The sequence below is a fragment of the Planococcus citri genome, chromosome 2 (genome assembly GCF_950023065.1).
Source record: "Planococcus citri chromosome 2, ihPlaCitr1.1, whole genome shotgun sequence".
Lineage (NCBI taxonomy): Eukaryota > Metazoa > Arthropoda > Insecta > Hemiptera > Pseudococcidae > Planococcus > Planococcus citri.
This window is the reverse complement of record NC_088678.1, coordinates 77,664,786-77,692,785: the sequence shown is the minus strand read 5'-3', so window position 1 is coordinate 77,692,785 and position 28,000 is coordinate 77,664,786. Positions and strand designations below refer to the sequence as shown.

At 35.0% G+C, this 28,000-nt stretch overlaps 2 protein-coding genes across 2 annotated transcripts; one reads left to right on the top strand and one right to left on the bottom strand.

The window, feature by feature from the left end:
* Positions 1–82: 82 nt before the first annotated feature.
* Positions 83–27,962, bottom strand: LOC135833708 (stalled ribosome sensor GCN1). The gene is made up of 44 exons (XM_065347462.1): positions 27,778–27,962; positions 27,474–27,576; positions 27,197–27,392; positions 26,945–27,103; positions 26,696–26,870; positions 24,646–24,898; positions 24,392–24,570; positions 24,209–24,308; positions 24,030–24,130; positions 23,802–23,957; positions 14,734–14,902; positions 14,391–14,629; positions 14,122–14,305; positions 13,926–14,044; positions 13,678–13,856; positions 10,286–10,505; positions 9,916–10,195; positions 9,565–9,819; positions 9,327–9,493; positions 9,136–9,248; positions 8,858–9,068; positions 8,552–8,785; positions 8,277–8,471; positions 7,952–8,198; positions 7,641–7,877; positions 7,384–7,563; positions 7,031–7,320; positions 6,762–6,957; positions 6,535–6,674; positions 6,292–6,440; positions 6,085–6,196; positions 3,473–3,688; positions 3,175–3,377; positions 2,959–3,082; positions 2,641–2,871; positions 2,299–2,568; positions 2,115–2,231; positions 1,818–2,048; positions 1,550–1,743; positions 1,239–1,450; positions 1,005–1,153; positions 817–921; positions 513–728; positions 83–433 (listed from the first exon to the last, which is right to left on the bottom strand). The coding sequence occupies exons 1-44, from the start codon at positions 27,790–27,792 to the stop codon at positions 302–304; spliced, it is 7,953 nt and encodes a 2,650-aa protein (XP_065203534.1). The 5' UTR covers positions 27,793–27,962; the 3' UTR covers positions 83–301.
* On the top strand, positions 22,565–23,764 carry LOC135833751 (uncharacterized). The gene is made up of 2 exons (XM_065347521.1): positions 22,565–23,159; positions 23,302–23,764. The coding sequence occupies exons 1-2, from the start codon at positions 22,799–22,801 to the stop codon at positions 23,646–23,648; spliced, it is 708 nt and encodes a 235-aa protein (XP_065203593.1). The 5' UTR covers positions 22,565–22,798; the 3' UTR covers positions 23,649–23,764.
* Positions 27,963–28,000: the final 38 nt, after the last annotated feature.

Here is a 28,000-nt window from a genome sequence, read left to right as displayed (position 1 = left end):
TACGACCACAACGATTCGAACGCGATGAAAATTATTCACAAATATCCGATCACAGCGCGGCGAACTTACATATTGTACATAATTTCATCGAAATAATTTATTACGCCGGCACGACGTTATAGAAACTAGTAAACGAATTCATGAAAATTACAACAACGACACAAAGATAATATCCGTACACTAGTAAAATTACCTATACAACATGTAATAATAAATTACAATGACTTCGTATAAAAAAACAGAATCGAAAAAAATTCAAAAACAGCAGTATTAACGATAAACAATTTGGAAAGTTGATTCCTCAAGATAACAAAGTATCGTCTAAGTCTTCTTCTTTTCCTTCGGATTGTAAACTGGCCAATCTCCTAAGCACTTTGGTGACTACATCGTTCAATGATTCTTTAGCTCCTGAATCCAGCACCCCCATACAAGCCTGAAGATAAACACACAAGATTAATCAAATGCCTATTTCGAAGCAAAATGTAAGCGTTTGGTCATCATCGAAGTATTACCTGATGAATGGAATCTCCATCTCGTAATTTCAGCACAGCGATTAGTGAAAATTCGCAATTCGCTTTGACGAAGCTGTTCTTTTCTTTAGTACCGTTAACTAACATAGGCACAATGACTTTTAAAAAGTCGATCGACATTTCCGGTACATTTCGTGCCAGGAACGAACATACTCTGGCTAAAAGCTGTTTAATATCGTTGTTTTGGTGATTGATTGTCTGAAACGTAAGTAAACAAACCTCGTAGATCATCTTATCGATAACTAAGCACCTATAGATACATATTTTGGGAAAACATTTGACTTACTCTGGAAAATGGAACCAATACTGAACTAGGAATAGGTTGATCATTTTCTAGCAAATGTAAAAATAGGTATCCGCAACCTCGTACTCCGCTCGACACAATCGGGATCTATTAAATTATTATACATGAAGTTTATTACCTACGCTATTTTACAACAGAACATTTACTTGGAAAAGAAAATGGCAACGTACTTTACTAGATTGTAAATGTGAGATCAAAGTTTTATTGATTTTCTCGCAATAATTTCCCGTATAAACGTATTTAGCGTTTTCTTTCAATGCTACGAACAAACACGTGCTTCTTCCGTATTTTAGAATAATGTCTATCGAAGGATCATCAACTGGAATACAGGAATATTATTTTAATCAGGATTATTCTACGATAATATTCGAATGTTTAGTTCAATTCGATTTCGATGAACGTACCTAATAAATGTTCAGTCAAAATAACGTTGAGTTGCTCCGTCGATAGCCAACGCATCAAACAGGCCAAGCAGGCGGCGGCGATTGATCTAATTAAATCTTCGTTGTGGCCCAACATATCCCTCAGCATCATGAATAAAGATCTTCTAACTTGATCAGACATTCTATCGCCGGCTGGGATGATTACCACTCGTAACGTGTGTAAAATCGTTTCCCTGATTGAATTATAAAAATACATATTTTAGAGCTTTGGTAAAATTTTTCAACAGCTAATAAATTTCATTCTTCCAAAAGAGTCATACGTCGTAACTTACTTTATACTAGAATCTTCCGTCGTCTTAATGGCCGAATGAAGCTCCAAAAACAGAGGATCAGCTTTACCATGTATTAGCACGAGTCGACTCAGAGCGAAAGCTGCTTTCAACCGTACTTGTCTATGTGGATCAACCAACGATTTCAAAAACGTAGTTTGTAACTGCGGCAAGAACTGCTTCAACGATAAGCCCACCTAAACAGAACCAGCCCCAAAGTTCAGTCATCTTCACATAATCCATCAAAAATATAGAATCAAGGATAACCAACCTTATCTAACAATATAGCCAACGTTTCGATAACAGCAGCTTTGACATTACCAACGAATCTTTCACCTACTGCTCGAATCAAAGGACCGGTAATAGCGACCACGTTGACTTGAAGGGATTCTTTACTAGAAAGCTTGATGGCTTCGCCCAACCCGAGGGCTCCTTGTTCTTTAACATCTGTAGCTCCGTTTAACATGGCTTCTCTGAAGATTGGGATCAGAGGCGAGATACCCTAAACAATCGCGATTAGTATTTTGATATTCTTGCACTCTCAACGAACCCTAAGCACTGAACATACTTTACGTAGACAGAATCCAGGTAAGATTTTCTCTTTGCCTTCGATTTCGTTAGCTGCGTGACGCATCGCTTGACGAACATCCGATACAACCGAGGTCTGTTGATCTGAATTCAAAGACTGCAAACACAAAAAACTCAATATTTCCTCTTTTAAATTCAAACAGCACTGCATGAGATCTGCTTACTTTCGTAACAGCGTTCAAAGCTTCCCAACTCAGCTGCAAAACATCTTGATCCTTGTCAGTCAACAAATGAATGAAAATTCTCAGCAGCTGAGGAACGTACTGCGAATAATCCCCTCTGGTATTCATACAGAACGACGATAATAAATTAATAGCCGCTTTTCTGGTATTAGGATTTTCAGATTTCGTCGCCTCTTGAAGCTGATCCATAATAACTCGAATACCACTCTCATCGACGACAGCTAAAACCACCGCTTGGCAATGTTCCATTTCCTGTAAGAAATTATGGACTTTTTAATATCAACTCTGACCTAAACGAGAGTCAAAAGTGTACGCAAGACTTACGCATTCTCCTTCCGGTGACGCTACAACTTTTAGCAAAGCTGGTAAAATTTTGTGCAAGTATTTAGTCAACGCGTCGCCGGCCACGGAGGCGAGAATAGCTAAAGCTTTGGTATTTATAGGAGGTGCGGTTAGCTGAGGTATCAGGTAAGGTAATACAACTCTTGGTTTGGTAGCCATGACTTGTCGTAATCCGTCTAAAGCTCTCGACGATAATTCCGGATCATCGCTTTTCTGGAAATACAAAACAGATTTCAATTCGTGATCGGCGATTTTCCTAATTTCGAATATTCGAATAAAAGTACTTTAAAAATTACTGACCAGCTGTTGTAACATGAAAGGTAATATGTCATCTAAAGCTCGGACACCAACACTGGTGTGTAAACTATCGAAAGTTTTGGCAGCTGCACGTCTAACTTCGGGTAATGGATCACAGAGAGTTTTTCTGTTCAATAAAAAAAAGTACAATTTTACAAACATATTCGAAATAAGTATTTAACGTTAATCAACGAGAATTAATTTTTCATTTTCACATACCTGACCGTGGGAACCAAATTATTAATAAATGCAAACACCATATCTCTACTGGTGGAAGTAACAATCTCGGATAAACCGATACAAACTCCTTGTCTGACTTCAGGATCATCTGATTCTAAACCTTTCTCGAGCAATGGAATAATTTCCGGTAATACTCGTTCTCCCAGTTTTCTCACCAGATCTCCCAATGTTCTGGCTCCAACCTGTGCGGAATTGAATCCATTTAAATTGATTTGGTTCACAAAAAAAAAAAACAAAAAAAAAACAGGAGCTGATTCTGATTAAATAGTCAACTTACCAATCGTTTGTCGAAATTGGGACTAGCCAAGCACCCGAGCAGGAGTCCGAACAGTGTGGTTAGAATTTCGCGAAGGGTTCTCGGCGTGTTGGTTACGACCACCTTCCATACGTGCAAAGCAGCCTGGCGAACTGGTAATGAAACATCAGAACGTCCCATGTATAATCCAGCCAATACTCTGTTACGTCGTTCTTCTCCCAGAGCTGTGATGATGATCTGAAACAGGAACAATTAATTGATATGAATCAAAAATAAGGATAAGATGATGAAGCAGCGAGTATTTTGAAATCTTCATAATACTACGAGGTCATTATTAATATTAACTCGACCAAAAAAATACAATTTTCGAAGTCATGTCTTTCGATTTCGCTCAATTTTTTTCCATTTAACATCTCAGAAAATCATTATTAGTTTGTAATCTGAGCATTGAAAGAGGAATGAGTTCTCTGCTTCTGCGAAATCCAAATTTTTGACAATGGTTTCTTGTTCAATTGAACAAAGAAGGTTTTCTTACAAAACAGTCTATTTCTGAAATTAAAACTCAACTGCTAAGGACAAAATAAATGAAATTTCCAAGGGTTCTCAAAATTTTAATAACTTGGCTACTTCAAAGTTTAAATTTTCAGAAATGGGATCATTTCACCAAATAACATTTTTTGCTTTTCTCAAAAAATTATAATTTGTATTACGCGGAAATTTAACTTCAGATTCGACAAAATTTCAACTAACAAATTTTTTTTAGAAACTTAAGAAAAAATACAGCGTTTTTCAAAACAAAATTGCTAATAGCTCCTTTAATGTTGGAGACTATTTTGTAAAAGCACTTGTTTTGTTCGCTCAAAAAGTGATGCTAGAAATATGGTAAAAATTTTTGAACTTTGTGAATTTGGAGTTGAGCACTTGCCTCTTCAATTTCCAGGTAAAAAAAATTAAATACATAAAATTTGGTAGAAAATTTTGATTTTTTTTTCATTTTTGCCTAAAAATTCTATTTTTTTTTCAAAAATTAAATTCTCAGTCCCCACTTACAATGTAGCTGTTTTATAAAAACCCTTCCCTTCCAGAAAATGCACAAAATAAAATCTGCAAAAAAATGTTGAAAGAATTTCACTTACTGCAATTTTTCATTTTTTCATAATTGCCAATTTTATGAGCTCAATACGAGGAGATCAATATTCTTTGGAGAGCCGAGGAAGGGGGGGGTTCTCTTGAAAAGGAGATTATTCAGAAGAAGGATTCTGACCAAACATAAAATGTTTTCAAAAAATGTTTCAAAGACTTGAATTTGATATATTTTTTTTCATTTATTCATTTTTTCTAATTTTAGATTGGGATAAAAACATTGCTTGGAAAACAGAACTTTTTTCGTTTTTTAAAAAATACAACTCATTTAGAAGAATTTTGAGGCAAAAATTGAAAATTTTCAAAAGTTACATACGGACTATTTTAAGACATTTTTTTTTTTTTTGATATTTTCCAACCTTTGTAGTTCTATACAAGGGATCAAAATAGCTTGGGGAATAGGGGAAGTTTTTTCTTGAAAAGAGCGTGATTTAGAAGAATTTTGGCGCAGAAATGGAATAGTCACTGGGCGGCATGAAAAAGACCAAATCGAAAAAATGGGGGATATTCGTATTGAAGTCTCATGACTGTTGATAATTTCGAACTTCAACCTCAAAAAAGCGGTGTACAGGAGATATTTTCAAATTTCGACCTCAAAAAAGGGGAGTGGAGGGCATGGAAGGGGTCAGATCGAAAAATCAACCTCATATTCGTGTTCAGCAACGTCGAAAACATACTATTCGATGTATCACATGACTTTGACAAATTTTTCCAAATTTGACCCCAAACAGGGGGGGGGGCTCTCCCATCAAATTTGAAAAAAAAAAATTCAAAATCGTGTGATATATCGAATAGTATGTTTTCAACGTTGCTGAACACGAATATGAGGTTAATTTTTTGATCCGACCTCCCCCCCCCCCTCCGTTCTTGACCCTCTTCATTTGTGTCAAAACGTAAAAATATCAACAAAGTCATGCGATACATCGAATAATGTGTTTTTGAAGGTCCTGAACACGATTACGACCTCAATTTTTCGATTTGATCTCTACCATGCTCCCAACGCCTTCAGTTGGTGCCTTACAAATGAGAATGGGGGGGAGGGGGTTGGAAGGAGTCTGATCAAAAAAGTAAAACCATATTTTTTCGTGTTCAGTACTTCAAAAAACATACAATTCGACTTTTTTAGCCTTTCCAGAGCGATTTGAATTTTCTGGAGAAGATTGAAAAATCAAAAATCGCTGGATGCTCAAGATGACCCAAAATTAGTAACTTGTTGGATCGAAATTCGTTCAGTCTGCTCAGAAAAATTTCTATTTCATAAAAATAGTCTTAAAATCACCCCTTTTTAATTTTATAAATTTTCAAAAAGTTGTCAAAAATCCAAAAATGAATAAATTTCAACACTACTTGAAATTTTGGCTACAGGAGTTTTAGGGCATGTTTTTTTTAGATCTATCCAGCTTGGTTTTGTTCAAATCGTAAATCATCATCGTCGTTTCAAAAGGTTTGTTATGTAAGAGATCACATCTACACTGTTTTGATTTCATTACCTTGTGAGAGTGCTCAGTTCCGAAATTATCGTCTTCGTTGGCCGTTTCTGTGCTCATCTTTCCAGTCACACCGGAAATACGGTACAGCAGATCACCCAGCAACTGAACCGAACTGTAAACACCAAAAAATCGATTATCTCGATGCATTCGAATTTTCCTCATTCAATCCAAACACAAATTACACGAATGAAAAAAAAATCAACGCACCTGAATCTAATTCTCCAATTATCATCAAATAATCCTTTCTCCAGTTCGGGTAATAGAAGCTGAATGGCAGACTCGGCGTACATATTCACTATTCTTTGACCAGCTTTCAATGCTGTCTCTCTAACATACTCGTTTTCATCAGCCAATGCCTTGAAACATCAATCAGACATTCAAGTTTAATCATCCAACAAACAAATTCACAAATTCACAAAAAAAAAACAGATCAAACTTGATTATAGGCACCTTCAAAATAGGCACAATAATCTGGCCAATGTAAGGAGTGAATTGTGCGCCGAAAACAGCCGGCATGTAAATGAACATCATCAAGTATCCGTCCTTCACATGAGGAGCAATATCCGATCTATCAGCAGTGGCGATAATTTCTGTAACAAAAAATACACAATTTTTTCAGCATTTTCATTCGTCAAAATATTCACAAGGAAGACTGAACGGTAATCTTGAGAACTCACCAGGCATAAGTTTGTGCAATTTATCCAGACCCAATCCACCGACAACTTCACTAAGACCTTGAGCAGCTCCAGATCTGTCAACGGAGCTTGCCTCCGAAGTCAACGTCTTCATTAGCCAAGGAAGCAAATCTTCAAAACTAGATTCACCCATACCCCTGACCATAGCTCCGAGAGCTCGAGCAGAGACACTACGAACCTACGAACGTAATTCACCCACATTAGATTTGACATTTTTCATCCCAAAACCAACTCATCATTTTCAATATTACCTCTGGAACAGGATCTAGTAAAGAATTCTTCAATCCGGGCATAATCGTTGGTAAATACGGCGTTAGATCTTTCTCATCGGTCAACGAGTACATATTACCGATAATCTGAGCGGCCATTTTTCTAGTTTCAGTCGATCTATCCATAAAAGCTCTCTGAACCACTGGCATAATCAGCGCCAACGAAGGAGCATCGATGAAATGGATAAATTTCGTATTCAATAAGGTCGATAAACAAATAGCGATCTTGTTCGGTGGATCTTGCAAAGCGTCCAGCAGAATACTGACGATAGCTGCGCAAATAAATACAAATTAGAATCGTACATCTCGACGTAGCATTCTCCGCTGATAATTACCTTGAATTTCCGGATTCCTGATCACAGATCCGATCACCCTCAAGGCCTGAGCGCCCGCTTCTTGTACTTTTATATGCGAATCACTGAGCACTTCTATAAGCTTAGGTACAATACTGGGAAGGCACGAAGATAACTGTTTAGGAGCGCAAAATGCCATAGCTCCGAGTAATTCGACAGAACCTGAAAGTAAAACGTTCCTCAATCAGATACAATTTCACATTGGAAATCTCCTCTGACGTTTCTGGATCAACACTAACCTGTCTTGGTTCTCCACGAATCATCTTCCAGAGCTTTGAGCAACGCTGGAAGCACTAATTTAACACCGTGACCGGATAATTTGCTCATTACTACTTTGGCACAATCGTCGGCAGCTGTTCTCACGTACTCGCTGTTATCGCCGAAACACAACAACAGATGGGGCAGAATATGGATAATATAAGGTTCGAAAAGACGACCAATAGAACGACACAACTGTTCCAAGACAAACAATGCACCTGAATAGGAAAACCCAACGATTAGATTTACGAATAGGTTAATTTTTTCAATCTATTCAGAGAGGTATACCAACCTTCGCGATGTTTGTAATTCTTTTTATCTTGAATAGCGTCCGTTAACGTGCTCATAATATCGTATTGTTTCAAAGACAGGATACCGATACCTTTGACCACTGCAGCGATCCCATAAGCGGCTCCTTTTCGGTCACCGTAAGTGGCACCGTTTAGCAACCTGTTCATTAATTTCTTTAATATGGCCGGAGCTTCATCTTTGATTTTAACGATCAATGGGTGGAAACTTTCTGCCACAGATTCTTGTACCTGAACGAAAAATTAATCCATGTAATCCATTAGGAGACTATTTAGACGTACTTCTAGCTAGATTATTCGATTAATTACTTGTTGAGAAGGTGTAGACAGAGCTTCGATCAATTTATTAACGATTGGTTTCAGTTTAGGATCATCGCTGTCTAAATGTCGAGCTAATGTACCCATTAATACGATGACACCGGAACGAGCAGCATCGAAATCTCCCGAAGCTGGAGTCTTTTTCAAAAACTTTTCAAATATGGGTAAAAGTTTACTAACTTGTTCCTACACAAAAATAAAACCAAATATGTAATAACAAAATCGAAAAAACGTGAGCTCAAAATCAGATGCAATTTTTTCCATACCTTTCCTCGTAAACTAACTAAAGTAACACCGGCTGACAACATGCTCCTCTGCACTTCCTCGTGACGATCCTTCAAACCAGGAGAGACGTAGAAATTAATCAACGTAGTGACCATTTCGTCAGACACCAAAGAAGCCAACTGTTCCAGAGCCAAAGCAACGCCGCAACGAGCCTGCCATAAATCTCGTCCTTCCTCGATAACGTGACCGAATTCATCGACAACTGGTTTAGATAACTGGAAAAAGAGGTAAAATAATCAGAAATGATGGAATATGCTTTCACAAGGCGAAGCAGATTTCATTATTACCGTTAATTTATCGTGATAAATATTCATTAATTTTTTAACAATCGTGTTGGATAAATTATTATCGAGCTGGGTCAATAAACTGGCCAAAGCTTTAGCAGCAGCTTCTTGAATATCTAAACAAGGATTGATAACGTCTTCCATCAACGACTCTGGTAACCCATTCATTTGATAATCGAGGTTCGCTTTATTCCAAACGTTTTCGGCCAATTCTCTGCGAAAATATTTCGTAAATTTAAACTCATCGATACCTAAATCGCTAAAAACTACCCAAAACTTACCTATTATCAGCACACACGTCGTATTTAGCCACCCAAACGCGTTTAGTGACTTTTAAACATAATTGGTAATCTTTCTTCGACGTTGGAAAAGCTGAAATCATCACTTCTAACGCCTGAAATAATGAAAAATCCGTCATTTAGCACTCCTCGGTCTTCAGAATGCAATTCGCTCGTAATATTTCGAAACCTACTTTCATACAAGAGTCTCTGACCACCGGACGATAATTCTGCAAGCCAATCAATAAACTATTCAATTCTTCGGAGCTAGCAGGATCACAGCCATCGTCAGTCGAACAACAATACGCCACTTGAATCAACGTCTTCGTAGCAGTTTGCTGCAAAAGTCCACCGACTTGGCCTGAAAAAAGTCCCTGAATCGTTATTATCCCATTTTTTTCAAGACCAGGTTTCTTCAAATAGGTTTCTTACCAATAACTTCGATCAACGAATCAAAAATCTGCGTCCTGGGCAGCAATTTGGGAGCGTTCAAGTTCAACTTCTTCGATTTCTTGCCCCTCATCTCCGAATGTTTACTGATAATCTTCAATGCGTCCATCACTATATTGAAATCAGCTTCGGAAGACAAAATTAAATTCCTAATGAACCAGAAAAAATACGCGAACGTCGGACCGCTGAAATTCTCTTCGAATATTAATAACTCGAGAGCTCTTTGAGAAGCATTATCTGCATCACAAAAAAAAATGAAAAATCACGTAAATACTCTTGACTTATTAACGATGATTATACAGTTTATTCTGCAATATTGAACTGATCCCTTACGTAAATCTTCTTCGGTCCAAGCTTTATCAATATCGCAGTTCGGTTGAACATATCGTAACGTCAGATACGCGATGAAAAGACCTAATAAATCCTTCGTAACAGGAAACACGCATTTTCTTAATTCGATAAATAATTTGCACAACGGTTTGGCCGCCAGAGGAGACTTCATGTTTCTTAAAATCAAAGGTAACAAATATCTAAACCGCAGCGATAAATAAGCTCCGTTACCGGCTCCTGATCCTCGAATCAACGAGACAACCACGCATAATTGTTTATTTACCTGCAAAAAGACAAACGAAATAAATATTACGATGGGATATCGATTTTCAAAATACTCGAGCTATTTTTTTCATTCTCGAAGAATACGAACATTTTTCAGTTTATTCCTAATTGCGGACTCCTTCTCTAATTCTAATCTAATGGTTTCTTTTTGTTTTTCGCTATATTCGAGCGGTTTAATTTTTCCAGCTTTTTTCTTCTTCTCTTCCAATTCCTTTCTTAATTGCATCTCTTCTTGTTGTTCTTTGAACGAGTAAGCTTTGCTTTCACGTTTCATATTCTTGACAGTAATTTCTTCAGGTGCTTCAGTCCTGAAAAATAAATTGCATTACAATTCACGTAGGTAATTCAAATAAGGTGCTTCGAGAAAATATTCTAGACCACTATAAATAGGGTTGAAATGTCGAAATTCTCCCTGCCCCTTTAAAAGACACATTTAGACTGCCCTCTGAATGCAAATTAAAGTGGTTTTTATTTCCATTTTTTTTTTTATAATTCCATTTCGACTAAAGCTTTTGAATTTCATGTGAAAATGATTCCATATCCTGTTCATTTCCCTCATGTCCGAAAAAAATGATGTCAAGAGCCCCCCAAACTCCTTAAGAACGCCCCCTTTTCAAGAACTGTATCGAGCACCTTAAAATTTAAAAAGTGAAAAATAGAAGAGTCGGCGAAAATGATCACAAAATACTATTTTTGCTCCAAAATTCTTACAAATATAACCTCCTTTCTTAGAAAAAAGTTCCTCCGGTTCTCCAAGCAATGTTGGTCTCCCTGTCTCTTGCCCTCCCCCAATTTAAAAATTTCCAAAAAATGAAGTACACAACAGAAAAGTTAGTGAACTTTTTTCAAAAATTTTAAATTTCCGGATTTCTCTGAACACCCTTTTTTTTGAGAAAAACACCCTTTTTCCTTCCAAATAAATTTTGAAAAATTCTGTAAATTCATTTTTAGAATTTTTTTTAACTTTGAGGGCTTGCGACACTTTCTATAAACCTTCCAAAAGGCACATCTAGAAAATTACAAAATCAAAAATCGAGAAGAATGACGAAAAAATAAGCTCTTTTGCAGATGGAAGGAGGTGGTTGGGGATTAAAAAGTCGAAATCCGAGACCAAAAGGGGCATCTAGAGCATCCTCTGAATGCACATGTCAAATTTCAGCCCTACCAAGTCAGTTTGAGAAGGCTCCAGCGATAGCACTGAATCAAGAACCCTAAAAGAAGCAAGTGGCAAGTCAATCCAACTTTTTCAAGGTGGAAAAACATGGGGAAGGGTTGGAAAGTCGAAATTGCCAAAATTCGGATTTTTTTTATTCGCCTTCAAGTCCAAAAAAAGTTGCCACGAAAATCCTCTCCTTCCCTAAAATTAAAAAAAGTTTTAAAAAATATTATTCATCAAAAAAATTTTCACTTTTGCATCATAATTCTCCGGAAGGATATTCTTTTCATCAGAAAACTATAATGATGATGCAGTCCCCAAAATTGAAAAAAAATATATAAGAATTGGAATAAAACAAAGTAGACAACATTTTTTTGAAAATTCTCCATTTCAATGCCAGAAAATCTGCAATATACTTTTTTTCGACCAAAAAAACTACTTGGTCCCTAAACAACGGTGGTATTTTTTGTAAACAGTCCCCCTCCCAAAAATTGGTAAAAAACTAACCAAAAGGTAGAAATTTGTCGTCTGAGAGAATTTATAAAAAAAAAATCCCTCACAAAATAAAAAAATTCTGGTCAAAATGCTTCTGAAATTACCCTCTTTGAAAAAAATTCCTTCTTCAGTCCTCTTGAACAATATTTTTCTTTTTTTCCCTATTTTTCCAGCTTGAGAGGTCTTTTCAAAGTGACCAAAATTGTTCAGGGAGCAGAGGATTTTTTAAAAAAATAAGGTTCTTTTATTTGGAAGGATTTTTATATGAAAACAGGAATTTTTTCAACAAAAAATTTATCGACTGTAATTTATTCCATATTTTTCTTGATGTTTTCAAATTGAGGGAGGGGGTCCTTATCAGACTTTTCGATCATTTTTCAATACATCGATCTCTCCTTATGATCGAAATCGAAAATGAAAGACATTTATTCACAAAAAATCTGTTTGAAAAGAAAACGTAATTTTGGCCAATTTTCGACAAACAAAACAATACGAAAAAATTCCGATTTTCAGCATAAAAGATCATATTGAATCGAAAATCGCGAATAAATTGATGTTTGAAGTTCGATTAATTGAGTTTTGATTATGAGATGAGTAATTTTTGATGGGGAACTGTTTTTTGACGCTAAAGTTGATTTTCAATTCCGAGCTCCGAACGTGATCTATTACACGAAATCGAAAATTGCAAATAAATCGATTTTTGGGGTTCGATTGATCGATTCTATATCATAATCAATATTTGATCAGGAAAATGAATATATTTTTGTTTTTGAGGTTAAAATTGATTTTCAATTCCGCTTATGATCGATAATCGCAAATAAATCGATTTTTTTATGTTCGATTATTCAATTTTTAATAATAATCAATTTCCGATCAGAAAATTTATTTTCAAGGCTAAAATTGATTTCTCATTTAAAACATGATCGATCAAATAAAATCCAAAATCGGAAATAAATCGATTTTTGAGGCTCGATTAATCGATTCAAAATCATGATCAATTTTTGATCAGGAAATTCATTTTTGAGGTTAACATTGATTTTCAATTCCGCGCATGATCGATAATATGAAATCGATAATCGCAAATGAATCGATTTTTAGTATTCGATTAATCGATTTTCAATAATAATCGCTTTCTGGTCAGGAAATTTATTTTCAAGGCTAAAATTGATTCTTCATTTTGAACATGATCAGTCAAATAAAATCCAAAATCGCAAGTAAATCGATTTTGTGAGGTTCGATTTTCGTCGATTTTCAATCAGGATTGATTTTTGATTAGGAAAGCTTTCTCCATACAAGAACACCAATATAAAATTTTTCCAAATTTCGAAAGTTTTTTTTTTTACCGGGGTGCAACAATGTTTGGGGAACCGAAAAGAAAATAATATGTATCTCAAAAAAGGGTTCATTTAAAAGAGTTTTGTAACAAAAATTAAAAATTTCAGAGTGGATTGGATTTTTTTTTGATTTTTAAAAATGTTTCAACTGGATGGGGAGGGTGCGGCCTCTCTGCCACAAATTAATTTAAAATTGAAAAGCTAAAATTTTCAGGGAATTTTTTTCTTTAAAACCAACAACTTTGAGGTACGTAAGGGAGGTGAGAGCAAAAAATTTTCAAAATTCAAATTGCTCTGAGACCCTGATTTTTGGACATGTTGTACAATTTTTGATTTCCTATCGATTGAATTCTTTTTCAATTCCTCTTCCACCTGCTCTTAAACATTTTAACATTGGTGAATTTTGAGGTCATGATCCATACGATTTTGAGTCTAATTCAGTGATTCCAAACCCATCAACCACTGCGTAAAAAAATACTGCGAAGCACCACTTACTCGGTAATGACAGATTTATTAAACAATTCGCCTTCCGGAGTCAGATAAATTCTATACTGCTCTTCTGTAATCGAAATCAGATCGTTGGATTCCAAAAACTGACTACAGCGTTTAATCAAAGCAGGTAAAATCGACTCCGGCGCCGATTCCGTGATGGTAGCGATAGCATTTTCAGCAGCCTGTATTAAAATAAACAAATGTAAATACTAAAACATCTCCTCCTTTCCCATGGTACTTTTCCAACTTACCACAGAGCCATCGAACTCGTCCACCAACAACTTGATAATTTTCTTCTCGTTGTTACGAATAAATTCACCGGATTTTATATTCAAACGCGTTAAAATCGTTATCCACAACGAAGAGTAATCTGTAAAATAACCAACTTCCATTAAAACTGTCAAATTCTTTTTATCGGTTTTTCAAAATCTACGCTAGGTAACTTACTTAAATTCGGATGATGAGCAGGTATCAAGGATCGTAAAGCAACATTACAACGATCATTGGCCGAATCTACAGGACTACCGGAGCAAATTAATACCATAGCTTCGGTCAATATTTTTTTCATTATATCGACGTTCTCACTGACCATCGGACCATCATCTCCGTTCATAATAGTTTCATCTACAGCCTAAACACAAATTTTCCAACAACAATTTTTATTCACAGCTGACATACCTATCTAATTTTTGGAAATCGTTCAGCAATCAACCTACCTTAAAATTAACCGAATTTATATGTTCGGCGAATTCCGCCAGTAATTCCAAAATTACGTCTATTTTCTGCGACTCGCCCAACTTAAGGATGAATTTTTTGGCTAAATTCCTCGCTTCTAAATTACGAGCCAATGTACAGTGTATGACAGCTTTATAGAGAGGAATCGCTGTCGACTCGATTAACTTATCTCTTCGTTGGAATATTAGAAACTCGCAGTAAAATAACACATTTCGTAGAACTGCAAGTACAAGTACGAGTGCATACATTATAGCTTATAGCAAACGAGCACTTATAGAATTTGATTTTAAACACGATGAATCCATCACACTATTCAATACGAACCTTCGGTGGGTGCTTGAGTTAATAGTTTATCGGAAACAAATATAGCCTTGTTTGTATCGAGTACCGCGTTCCAAAATGATGCCAGCTTTACCTTTTCTTCGAGTATAGGTAAATGAGATAATTTCAATAAACAACAAACAGCGGCTAATCCTTCGATGAGCGAGTTCACCTGTAATTAAATTAGATATAATATAAATCACGTGAGCTAATATGTTATGTTTCTAGTGAATCATTAAAATATAGTACTAGTATGTCAAATGAAACTGAACGTTTTCTAATGTAGGTATTGTTTAGAAACAGGTCAATAAGAATGTCAGTAATGACTTCCACGTTATTGTTTTTATAAAAACTGGGTGATTCCAATTTCCAAGTTGAAGAACTAAGAAGTTTGGTTTAATCAATATTACTGAAGCCCCCAACCGTCGGAGAAAATCTATTTGCAGCATTTTAAAGGTAATTGAAAAACGTTAGAAAAATATTCGTCGAAAATTTCGAAAGTTTGAAAATGAGCTTTTTTTTTGAAAATTCAATTATTAACAGCTACGAACACTTCAAAAGCTAAAATCTGCAAACTTCTGCGAGTTCGGTAGGGAGGAGGGGGAAGGGGAACAGAGCCCCCAATTTTTGGACAAAATGTAAAAAAATTTCAAATATCGTGTGACATGTCGTTTTACAGGTTTTGGGAACTGCTGAATACAAATATCAGCTGATTTTTCTGATTCCACCTTTCCAAGCCCCCCCCCCATTTTCTGAAAATTGGAAAAATCGTGTGATCGATTCATTATTCGGTTTTCGCTCGCGTAGAATTCAAATATCAGCTAATTTTTTCGATTCTTCCCCCTCTGAGGCTCTTATTGTACCTTAGCATGTCTTCCATATTTCCTGAAAAAGGAAAAAATCCAACTACATACTTACTACAGATTTATTTATAGGTTTTTGAGATTATTTTTTAAAAAGCCAAACCGCTCGCCTGCGCATAGGGGTGTCGTCAAATTGTGTAGTACCTAAGATGTATTGTACCAATAATGTTGAATAAATTTAATTTAATTTAATTAAAACATTTTTTCAAAGTTTCTTAACATTTTTGAAAATTGAGATTTCTTTCAAATGCGAGGGCAAGCAAATCTCTGAAAAACTTTTCAAGACAAGCAAAAAAGTTTCTAAACAATTTTTCAATACTTTTTTAGGCGTTTCTTCATCATTTCAACACCTTTTTCGCACATTTTTGAGGAAAATTCCATAAGATTTAGGTAGATAATTTCTTTTTGATGGTTTTCATAAGATTTTAATGATTTAATCATATTTTTCGGTCATTTCAACGATATTCTATTCAATTTTTTCCCACATTTTGCATAATTTTGACAAAACTCCTTCTGTTTATGGTAGTTTTTTTTTATCGATTTCAATTTTTTTTTCTTAATTATTGAATAATTCTAACTTACATGTTTTTAACGCAAATTTTATCACAATTCAATCAATTTTCATTCTTTACTCAAGTAATTTAAGGACGTTTCAAACAATTTTAGCTGGATTTTGTCAAATTTAACAAAAATTTCATCGTTTTTGGATGATTTTTTCTGTTTCAATTTTTTTTTAAATCTTTTAAAATCATTTCAACATTTTTTCGCGCATTTATGGCAAATTTTATAAATATTTTACCATAATTTTTGATCTTTTTAAATAATTCAGCGCTCTATCGAGGGTATTCACATCATTTTAACACAATAGACAATAGACATTTACACTTTTTTAAGCACTTTTGTCAAATTTCACTAAAATTTCATCACATTTAGATAATTATCGATGATTTTAATGCTTTCTTGAGCGTTTTAATACAGTTATTGAAAACAAAATTCGATAATATTCATGCTCAGCACTTCCTGAAACCGAATAAACCATACGTAATACGATTTTTAAAATTTTCAAGAAATTCAGATTCTGTGAGAAGAGGGTGTTGAATAGTCTACAGTCCAAGCGCGAAAAAGTGTCATTTGAGTGGGCCATTTTTAGGGACAGAAAAAAGAGTAGGCTTTTCGTTAGTATAGTATTAGCATTAGCATTCAAGAAAATGGACATTTCGGATTTTTTGGCAGGCACAATAGGGAGCTGGGGCCTCAAAACCCCCATTTTTCGAAGTTGGCCGGGGACAAAATTTTTTTTTTTAATTCGGTAGAGGACACTCTCCCGAGTATGGATATATATTTTTTTTGAGTGGGCGCCGGCACAATTGCGTTCCATAGCCGTATAAAGGCAATTTTTTGCCAAATTTGGCACTTTTTCACTCAAAAACGACTCTGTGGAAGCAATATGGCCTTAGGGACAAAAAATACGCACCTACATGATTGCATCCACTTATCCCACGCTGATAGAGACCAACTTCGTGAAAAACGGTCGGCACAATGACTCGCAGTGAATTTTCAAAGTTACGCATCCGGGCCATTTCATCAAAAAAATGGATGTATGACATTTTGACAACTTGACCGTGCGACCTATCAAAGTGGGTTAAAATTTCGCGAGAAACCCGAAAATCCCAAGGAAAATTTTTTTTGAGCATCTCATGAAAATTTTGAGCCAAAAAATTGTATGAATCATTTCATTAAGTGAGTACTTTCAGTCTGTTGTTACATGTGACCTATACAAAATGGTCAAAATTTTACGATATAACCGAAAATTTCAATGAAAATTTTTTTGAGTGTCTCATGAAAATTTTGAGCTAAAAAAAGCATGGATCATTTTTCAAATATACATACTATCAGTCTGCTGTAACATGCGACCTATCAAAGTGGGTTAATATTTTGCGAGAAAACCGAAAATCTCAATGAAAATTTTTTTTGAGCATCTCATGAAAATTTTGAGCCAAAAAATTGTATGAATCATTTCTCAAGTGGGTACTTTCAGTCTGTTGTTACATGTGACCTATACAAAATGGTCAAAATTTTACGATAGAACCGAAAATTTCAATGAAAATTTTTTTCGAGTGTCTCATGAAAATTTTGAGCTAAAAAAATTGTATGAATCATTTCTGAAGTACTTTCAAACTGTTGTAACGATTTAAGTATATGAAAGGGTTAAAATTGCGTGTGAAATACAAAGATTTGAAGAGTGATATTCCAAAACTCGCTTTGTCCATTTTCACAACTTTTCAGGAGAGAGGAAAAACAGTTTCCCTTTAAACGGGTAAATTGGCTTTTTAGGCGAGTTTAGCACTTTATTTGGGTGGATTTATGATGTAGGAGTGTAGGTATACATTTCATCCACTAAATACTGCTGAAAAAAATTTCAATAAAAATGGACAAAACGCGTTTTGGAACGTTATTTTTTTTTAAATTTTTAGTTAATTGGCTATTTAGGTCAGTTTAACACCTGATCTTGGTAGGTTGATGATGTAGGAATGTGAGTTAATACTTCATCTACCAGGTACCACTGAAAACCCAACTTTGATAAAAATGGACAAAGCGAGTTTTGGAATATCACTCTTCATTTGGACAGTTTTTTTTTTTCATTTATATAGAAAGCACGGCTTAACAATGTTGAGCCCCATAAGTCGCATTATGAAGATGTCAATGCCATCGACGATTGTGCCGAAGATGATGATGGCATTGAATAAGAAGGAAAATATGATTAATTTCTATATGATTTTCTTTTTTTTTGGTAAATTTTTCATTAGTTTTGTACCTATCATGATTACATAAATAGTGAGAATGATTGTGTCTGTTTTGTGTTGGGTTTACCAAACTGAAACGATCTTGAGAGTATTTCATTGAAAATACTGAACAATTTATAAGATTTTTGAGGCTCAAGATTGTTGAGATAAGCCTTTTAAAAAAATCTATCCAAATCTTTACTTATACTTTACCCAAAATTTCAACCCTTTCACATAGGTCGCATGTTACAACAGACTGAAAATACTTGAGAAATGATTCATACAATTTTTTTACTGCAAAATTTTCATGAACGGCTCAAGAAATTTTTTTACTGAGATTTTTGATTATCTTGCAAAATTTTAACCCATTTGCATAGGTCGCATGTTATTGTTACAACAGACTGATAGTACTTACTTTGAAAAATGATTCATACAATTTTTTGGCTCAAAATTTTCATGAGATGCACAAAAAAAATTTTCATTGAGATTTTCGGTTTTCTCGCAGAATTTTAACCCACTTTGATAGGTCGCATGTTACAGCAGACTGATAGTATGTATATTTGAAAAATGATCCATGCTTTTTTTAGCTCAAAATTTTCATGAGACACTCGAAAAAAATTTTCATTGAAATTTTCGGTTATATCGTAAAATTTTGACCATTTTGTATAGGTCACATGTAACAACAGACTGAAAGTACCCACTTAATGAAATGATTCATACAATTTTTTGGATCAAAATTTTCATGAGATGCTCAAAAAAAATTTTCCTTGGGATTTTCGGGTTTCTCGCGAAATTTTAACCCACTTTGATAGGTCGCACGGTCAAGTTGTCAAAATGTCATACATCCATTTTTTTTGATGAAATGGCCCGGATGCGTAACTTTGAAAATTCACTGCGAGTCATTGTGCCGACCGTTTTTCACGAAGTTGGTCTCTATCAGCGTGGGATAAGTGGATGCAATCATGTAGGTGCGTATTTTTTGTCCCTAAGGCCATATGTGAGGGCGAATGGGAAAAGGGACCTCCCGACCAAAAAATCAATTTCTGTTTTCTTCGCTAAATTTTCGTAGGGACTCTTTAAAAATCGAGTGGAACCCTCAACAGGCCTCAATTTTCATCATTTCATCGAATTTTTTTACTTTTAAGCGAGGCATGCATAATTTTATTACTCACAAAAATTGAAAAATGACGCAAAAAATTTGAAAAAAACGTAAAAATGCGTAAAAAATTGAAATTTTACAAAAACTTATGACTTTAAAAAGAAATATGTGAAAAAAAAATTTAAAAATTTTTGTCGGCTGCGGGACTCGAACCCGCGACCTTCGGCGTGAAGAGCCGTCTCTGCACACACGTAGCCACCGAGAGTGTTTTGGAATTCGATTTTCTAATGATACACAACTAATTTTAGTGTGATATTTACGTAAATAACACGAAAGAACAGAAAAACATCGCCAAAATCAGCCGCAAATCAGACTTTTATTAAAAATGAAATACTAAAAAACTTAAATATACTCAATCTATCAACTTTGTAGTGCATAATTTGGCCAGTAGAGGTCATTGGAGGACGTGCGTGAATGTTAGGTAGTATGTAGAACCTTCGAAGTTCAAATAGCCATACATAAACTTACAAAATAACAGAGGAAATAACGCAAAACTTTAACCCTCCCCCCTGTAAAATTTTACTTTTGGTCGGGAGGTCCCTTTTCCCATTCGCCCTCACATATTGCTTCCACAGAGTCGTTTTTGAGTGAAAAAGTGCCAAATTTGGCAAAAAATTGCCTTTATACGGCTATGGAACGCAATTGTGCCGGCGCCCACTCAAAAAAAATATATATCCATACTCGGGAGAGTGTCCTCTACCGAATTAAAAAAAAAAATTTTGTCCCCGGCCAACTTCGAAAAATGGGGGTTTTGAGGCCCCAGCTCCCTATTGTGCCTACCAAAAAATCCGAAATGTCCATTTTCTTGAATGCTAATACTATACTAACGAAAAGCCTACTCTTTTTTCTGTCCCTCAGAGAAGCCAACTCTTTTTGGTTTCTAGAGCACTTTTTGGTGTTTGGACTGTAGACTAGAAGGGACCGATCAAAAAAATAAACTGATATTCGCATTCAGCGCCTTTGAAAACCTAATAAATCATACCTCACACAATTTTTGTAATTTTCATAAAATTTGGGGGGCTAAAAGAACGACTTTGGAGAAGCTAAATCAAAAAAATAAGCAAAATGATAATTTTTAGAAAATTTGAAGGGTCAATGGAGGGATAATGGAGGGTCCAATCAAAAAAATAAATAGATATTCGTATTCAATGCTTCCAAAAACATAACTGATCTTGTTCTTGAGAAAAGCCTTCCTCATCCCTCAAACGATTTTAATCTCCTCGTAAAAGAGCCCCCCCAAAGTAACAAAAAATGGGGGAAAAATCTCAAAATCTTACATCTTTGCGCCAGAATAGAAAATTTATTGAATCCAAATGATCTCCTTCTCAAGAAAACCCCTCAGCTGGTACCTCAAATTATTTTGATCTCCTTGTATGGAGCTTTCAAATTAGGAAAAGATCAAAAAAGAAACGGAATAAATCCGTCGTCAATTTTTTTTTGGAAAATATCCTATTTCTGCGTCAAAATAGGTAATTTGGAAAAATTGCTTTTCCAAGAAAAAACCTTTTCAGGCCTTCCAAAAAGTACTTTTTTTGCATTGTCCCCAAAAATAAAATAAAGATTAAAATATTATGCACATAGAATTTTTCGTAACTTTTTTCTTTTGCCTTTTCAAAAAATTATTGTTTCTCTCCCGTGAAAAGCTCCCAACTAGGAAAAACTCGATTAAAAATTCAAAAATATTGTTTGAGGTATGGGGGAGGGGGGGCTAAACCGAAAATTTTTGACACCTTTTCTGTTTTGGATTTTTGGGGGCCCAAACATAAATTTTTTCATTTAAAACAAGAAACAAATTGACCCGAGCGAAGCAAGGGCGAAAACTTTTGAAAATTTGTATTTTGAGAGAACTAAAAAATTATGTTTTTTTTAAAGCGAATAGTTTATTTTTTGGCTTTTAAAATTGTGGAATTTGAATTTTTTTATTTTAGGAAGTCAAGAATTTTGAAAAAGAAAAGACAACTGGTCCAAGTGAGGGCAAAAGCTCTTGAGAATTTGTATTTCGAGAGATAAAAAATTATAGGTTTTATGCGAGAAGTTCATTCTTTCACTTTAAAAATGAAATGATTTTTCTTTTAGAAATTTTAATTTTGAAAAAGAAAAGAAAATAAGCTCGAGTGAAACGAGGGCAAAAGCTTTCGAAAATTTGTGTTTTGAGAAGTAAAAAAACAAGTTTTTCTGTCACCACAGGCCTCTTTTCTGCTAGGCTCTCCAGAAAGCGCGAGCCCGGGGCGAACTGTTCCCTTTGCCCCTCTATCGACGACCCTCAGGGTGGCGAGGGAGGGTTGTTCTTAAAAATGCAAGGGTAAGAGAAACAAAAGTTCTTTTTTTTAAAGGCATTAAATAAAAGAATTCGGACTTCGGACTCAGAAATAGGGAATTTTGGGTCTGTTACCTTTTTTCACTTTTTTTTTTGACTATTTCTAACAGAGGGAAGGGGGAGCAGGGCTTCCAGCACAACTTCTTCTAAAATTAGAAGAAATGAGAAAAATAACGAACAGAATTTTTCTCATTAAAATTCAACAATTTCAGAAGAAAGGAGCACAAAACAGTGAAGCTTCAAAGTAAGAGAATTTTTCAACTTCCTCACTGCAGGAAACCCTCAAAAAAATTCGAATGGAATCTGAAACTCCGAATTCCTCCAAACTGAGCAGATTCAACGTTCAATGACCCTACTTTGACATGGATTACTTAACTCTTCGATTAATTTGGGGTTAATTTCAAGCAGGATCCGATCAAATCTCGTCAATCAATCAATCATTTCGATTGAATAATATCATTTTCTGATTGGCTACCTCCATCTCGATCGTTCATCATCGTAAATATTCGTAAGGTACACCAGGTACACCGGTGCTCTCAGCAGAAGTATCTCTCTCTCCACCGCTCCACGTGATCCTCATTCCTCTTCATATGCAAATTTGGTACACTTTCTTCCTACAGCGAACCGCTCGCCAACACCCGCTCCTTACACCGCACCGTACCATGTGGCAACGTCGCTTAATCCAAACATAGCAACTACTAGTAGTTACTGCTTTCCGCCCTTCCCGAAGTTTTCACTTCACTGTCGGCTACAGTAGTTAAGTTAGTACAGCCATTCGCCATTGTACGTGGGTAACCGATTTTTAGTACAGTAGAATAGTACACAAGCTGGTGAATTACATTTCGACACAATTAACACTCGATTCGTTGAAAAATATGTGTGAAGTAACACGAACGTGTATACGGTAATATATTGTTATAGTAAAAAGAAAAACAATGCAGTGAACATGTGTTCGCGTGGTGATATCGAAGATACTTCGGAAACCGAAACCAATACAGCCGATTTACGCAACAATGAGTTCGTCAAGTTGCTAGAAGAGAACAAGATATTGTTCGATAAATCGCAAAGTCCCTATATTCAGAAAAAGAAGAAAGAATGCATCGAAAGAATACAACGCAGCTATTTGGAAAAGACTAATAAAGCCATATCAACGCAACAGATACGTAAACGATTATGTAACATGAAATCAGAAGTACGAAAATACCTCAGAAATGATTGTTACAGTAAACCGGTCAGATTAAAGGATTGGCACAGGAGTGTGATGGCTTTGATGAACGAACACGGTGATTTCGTCGACGAAGCTACAGGTACGTCAGTTATATCGATTATGTTCGAATACCAGCAATATGGATGTCATAATTTTATCTCGAAATCATTCGTAGTATAACTCGATAAACAAACCGTACGCCAATTTAAATTATCGTCTAGTAATTAACTTGTTTTCAACAGCTGAAATACCTACGAGTTCGGCGGTGCCCACTCAAAGCTTAGGAATGGAATATGGTAGCGATAGCGGCGACTCCTACGAAACCGGCTTCCCTCTGACGGACCCTTTAGCACCTCAAATAAGCATATCGGAGCTGAAATTCTCCAATCTGACGAACCACATATCACCCTACGAACGTCTAACCAACGAAACCGACCAGACTAAAAATCTTTCAAATAATGATCTCGAACGAGCCGTTTTACTCGCCAAATACGAACTGACTACGCTCCAAATACAAGTATTCAAGGAGCAAATCGAGCTGATTAATTTGCAGAAGAAAAACGTCGAGAAGAACATTCCAATTGATTAATCGTAATAATTCTCATACGTCGAAATCGCATTTTTCTTTCGTACTTTCTCGCATAATTCTCGTACCAAATTTTCATTGTGATTTTATTTATGAATTATATAACGTATTTAAATTATCGTTCTAGTTGATTGATTTACGTTACTTTAACGTTACCTGAGTCGGCTGAGAGACTGCTTTTTCGAAACTTTTCATGAGAATGTCGGCTACGTCGACGCCCTGTTGTAGTCTATCGCCGGAGAAGCAGACGTTCATACATTCTATGAATGCGGCGTTGACCAATGGTGAGCTGTTTTTGGCTGTTAGTTTTTTCTGCGAATAAACAAACGGTTTGGGTGAGATAATGTTAGTATTTTATGAATCGTAGGAGCTGATGGTGGGTACCTTGAAGCACGAGATGAGAGATAAAGGTACGAGAGCCCAGGTGAACTTGGAACACCATAAATTCAACATATCCAGCGCATGAATCAGGGTTTTTTCGTGGACTAGACAAACAAACGTACAAAAATCAAAATTATTTCGGTATCGTGAAACGAAAAAGAACCAGTTTATCTGAAAATTACCTTCGATTTCCAAAATTTTGATAAAATTACTAACTATTGTCTCGCTAATGGTCTGCAAATCGGTGCTGGGAACGTTATTATAGCTCAGATTTCCAATACCCTGAAAAAATCATCAAAGCAGTCGTTAAAAACATGATCTTTTCAACTCCAAATACCAAAATTTCATCTATTGAAGAAAATTACCTGTAATACACTAATTTTTTGAGAAGCCAAAGACAATTTGCCTTCAGATCCGTGAAACACGTTGAAAATGTGATTAATCAAAGGTAGCAAGCCATTAATATCGGAGCACTTGTTAGCCAGTTTTAAAATTCCATTGGTAGCTTCGTCGCGAGAATTATCATCTTTCGAATACAGACTGGCTGAAAATTCAGAAAATTTTTCAATTAATTGGAGGAAAATAGATCGAAAACAGATGCTTTCGATGAAAAACTCACCACTCAAACTTTTGCCAATACTCATGGCATGTTTGCTCAAATCTATAGACAAATACGATATAACTTGACCAACGCATTGTAGAATTATTTCAGGATTACGCAGCATAGCTTTCATGATCGCAGGCAGAAGGATTTTTTCGAATTCATCGTCTCCAACCAGGTGCAGAAGTGTTTTGCATTCGTTAATTATAAACATATCCGGTCTCGTTTTGCAGCTTATGGCTACTTTGATGAACAGCTCCAGAAATCCAGTCTGCAGAATTGAAAAATATTGGTAATTAGGAGTATTTTGGGTCGACGTACATAATTAATAGAACTCGTATTCAGGTTTTCCAAAAAAAAAAAGGAACTTGAGTAACCAAAAAAGTTACAAGACGTGAGCAAAACATTCCAACGTAGAAAAAAATACAAAACAAAACAGATAATTTGAATTAAAAATGCAAAAAAAAAAAATAACTGAACAATAATTAAAATTTGATAATGAAATTCGATTGAAATTGAGAACTTATAAGCAAAAAGCAGTTTGGCAAAACAATAACTTTTCCAAATTTCCTATCATAAAAGTGAGACTATTTCGCAACCTTTTGTCCATTAAAGAAAAACTTTCTGACATAAAAGTGAGAATTCAGTAATTTCTAGCAAAAATGTTGACAATTTCAGTAATAGGCAGTTTTTTTTGGTCATTTTCAATAAAAAAAACAGAACTTTAAGCAATTTTTGATAAAAATGAATTTTTGGAATTTTTTGTAAAATTACGATAATTTTTGATAATTTTTGGCAAAAAAGTGAAACTTACTTATCGGTAATTGTTGACATTTTTAGGTAAAAAGCAAGAAAGGCGAAATTTTTGTCGAAAAGCTAACAAAATTCCAGGTTTTTCGCCATTTTTGGCAGAATTTGACAATCTAGTGAAAGTTTTTGCAATTTCTGACAAAAAAAAAAAAAATTAGGCGAAACCAAAGACTAAGATTTGGCAACTTTAGGCAGAAAGCAAAACTTCTGAACAATTGCAAAAACACGACAATTTGATTAAAAAACGAGGAATGTCCCACATTTTCTGACAAAAAGCTGGACTTTGACAATTTCAACAAAAAGCAGGATTTTTGGAAATTATTGGCAAAAAAAACTGAAAAGTGATATTTTTTGGGGAAAAAAAGAGAAAATCTTGAATAGGCTAATTTGCCAACAAATCAAAAATTTGACAATTTCAACAAAAAACAGCAATTTTTGAAAATTACAATAATTATTGGGCAAAAACATTGAATTTTTTTTTCATTTTTTTTTTTCAAAAAGTGAGTCTATTTGCTATTTTTTTTTTTTTTTTTTTTTTTTGTAAAAAAACGAGACTTACTTATTAGCTTCTTATTAGTAACTTTTGACAACATTTTTGGAAAAAAGCAAGACTAATGGATAATTTTTGGGAAAAAATGAACTTTTCGAAATTTTTGCAAAAAACGACAATTTTTAGCAAGTTTGTTAGAAATAAAAAAATTGTCAATTTTTGGCAAAACGCCAGACTGACAATTTTAGCAAAAAGCAAAAAATTTTGTGCAAGAATTTGCAAAAAAAAAATTATACCTTTTTGCAATCTTCTTGGAAAAAGCGAAACTTTTTTTTCCCAATTTTTCGATTTAAAAAACAAGACATTTTGGTAACTTTTCGGCAAAAAAAGGTCAATTTTTAGAAAAACATTAAAACTTTTTAGAATTTTGGCGAAAAATCGACAATTTATAGCAGTAAACGAACCTACTTGGGAGTTTTGACAGAAAGTAAGATTTCTTGCTGATTTTGGCAGAAAAAGACTTCGATAAATTTAGCGAAGGAAAAGGGGAGAGGGGGAGGGCTAGTGTAGCAAGTTGGAAAGTAGTAAAAAAAGTTTATATCATCGCGAATAATTCACTTTACGAGAATTAGCATTCTTTTTTCTTCAAGATGCATGAAAAAATTTCATTTTTGAAAAATTGTACAAAATAATTTCAAAAAAGTAACCTCAGTAACCAAATGATACTTCAGAATACGAGTCCTGAATGAAACACGAACCACACCCCACCTTATATTTTGAAATAAGAGCGGTGTTTTTCGAACAATAACTCAATAAGGCGGACGACATAATCGCCACATCAGCAGAAGGTTCCATTTTAGTCAAATAGTCAGCATATGCTTCGATTAAACTCTCGTTTTCCAGCCAAATCGTATGTAATATATTGTGACCTTTTGAACTGAGCCTGAAATAAATTAAAACACCGAATTAAATTCAATCCAAATAGTGATCGATATAGATTCCAGTTTGAAAACGTACTTCGAAGACGACACCGAAGTGATCAAATAAAGTAACTGAGTTTGAGTAGTTATCACATTGTTCAGTAAAAACAGCTCTTTTAATTCTTTCAAGCAATGTCGCGATAGCAGAAATCTCGTCCATTGCAAAGAACAAATATCGCTTTGCACCGTATTGTACCTAAAAACCATCAAATTCATAATTATATTACGTACTCAAAACCGAACACATAATCTTTACTCAAGAATCGAAAATTTTCAATATTTTACTCACGTAGCCACACACTTCTTCTGCGAGGCCGCAAATTCAGCGGTAGTTTTAACGAAATATTGAATAGTCCATGCCGGATACGTTTTGATTATCGCCTCGACGACATCGGTATTGAAAACTAGTGTTTTACGATTATGATACGAGACCAAAACTTTATCCAATTCTTTGCATATAGCAAGAACTGCAGGTTCGGTTAGTTCTGCAAAATTTCATTCACGTTAGAGAAAATTGAAACGACGAAACCGATGGCTTCAACGACCCTAGTTCACTCGATCCATACCTTTAGCTTTGATAACCGTTATGAGTTCTTGACATAATTTCTTTCGCTCTTTCAAGCTAGGAGTATGCAATTTCAGCAGGATCTCTACGAGCTGTTCCTTTGTCTGAAACATTACAAGAAATTAGTCGTTCGGTAAAAGGAACCCTACACAATGGAGAGAATGGAGAGAGGTACAGCGTGTTTTGTGTTTCACTATACACTGTGAGTTGACCGGAGAGAATTTCAACTGTCACTTTGAGTACCGCTGTAGGCCTACGATGTTATAATTACGTAATTTATTAATAAAACTATCTAAAATAATTACTTTTTCGTTAATCATACTGGAAAACCACTCGGGTTCATCAAATGCTTCTAACACTTGGCACGATGTCTTATCCAACGCAGTACCAAATTATGAATACCTGGACGTGAAAACGTTTACATTGTACAATTATTAATCGAAAATATACTCGAAGAATGAATTTTAACACATAAATTGCTCAAAAATCCACTTTTTCCTGCAAAAATTTGAATGGAAATCAAAAGAA

Coding starts and splice junctions, on each gene's coding strand:
- LOC135833751 (XM_065347521.1), top strand. CDS start 22,799: ATGTGTTCGCGTGGTGATATCGAAGATACTTCGGAAACCGAAACCAAT. Junction 23,160..23,301: donor TTTCGTCGACGAAGCTACAG/GTACGTCAGTTA, acceptor TGTTTTCAACAG/CTGAAATACCTACGAGTTCG.
- LOC135833708 (XM_065347462.1), bottom strand. Junction 24,309..24,391: donor AAAAAATTAGTGTATTACAG/GTAATTTTCTTC, acceptor TGATTTTTTCAG/GGTATTGGAAATCTGAGCTA. Junction 6,441..6,534: donor TTATTGTGCCTATTTTGAAG/GTGCCTATAATC, acceptor TGATGTTTCAAG/GCATTGGCTGATGAAAACGA.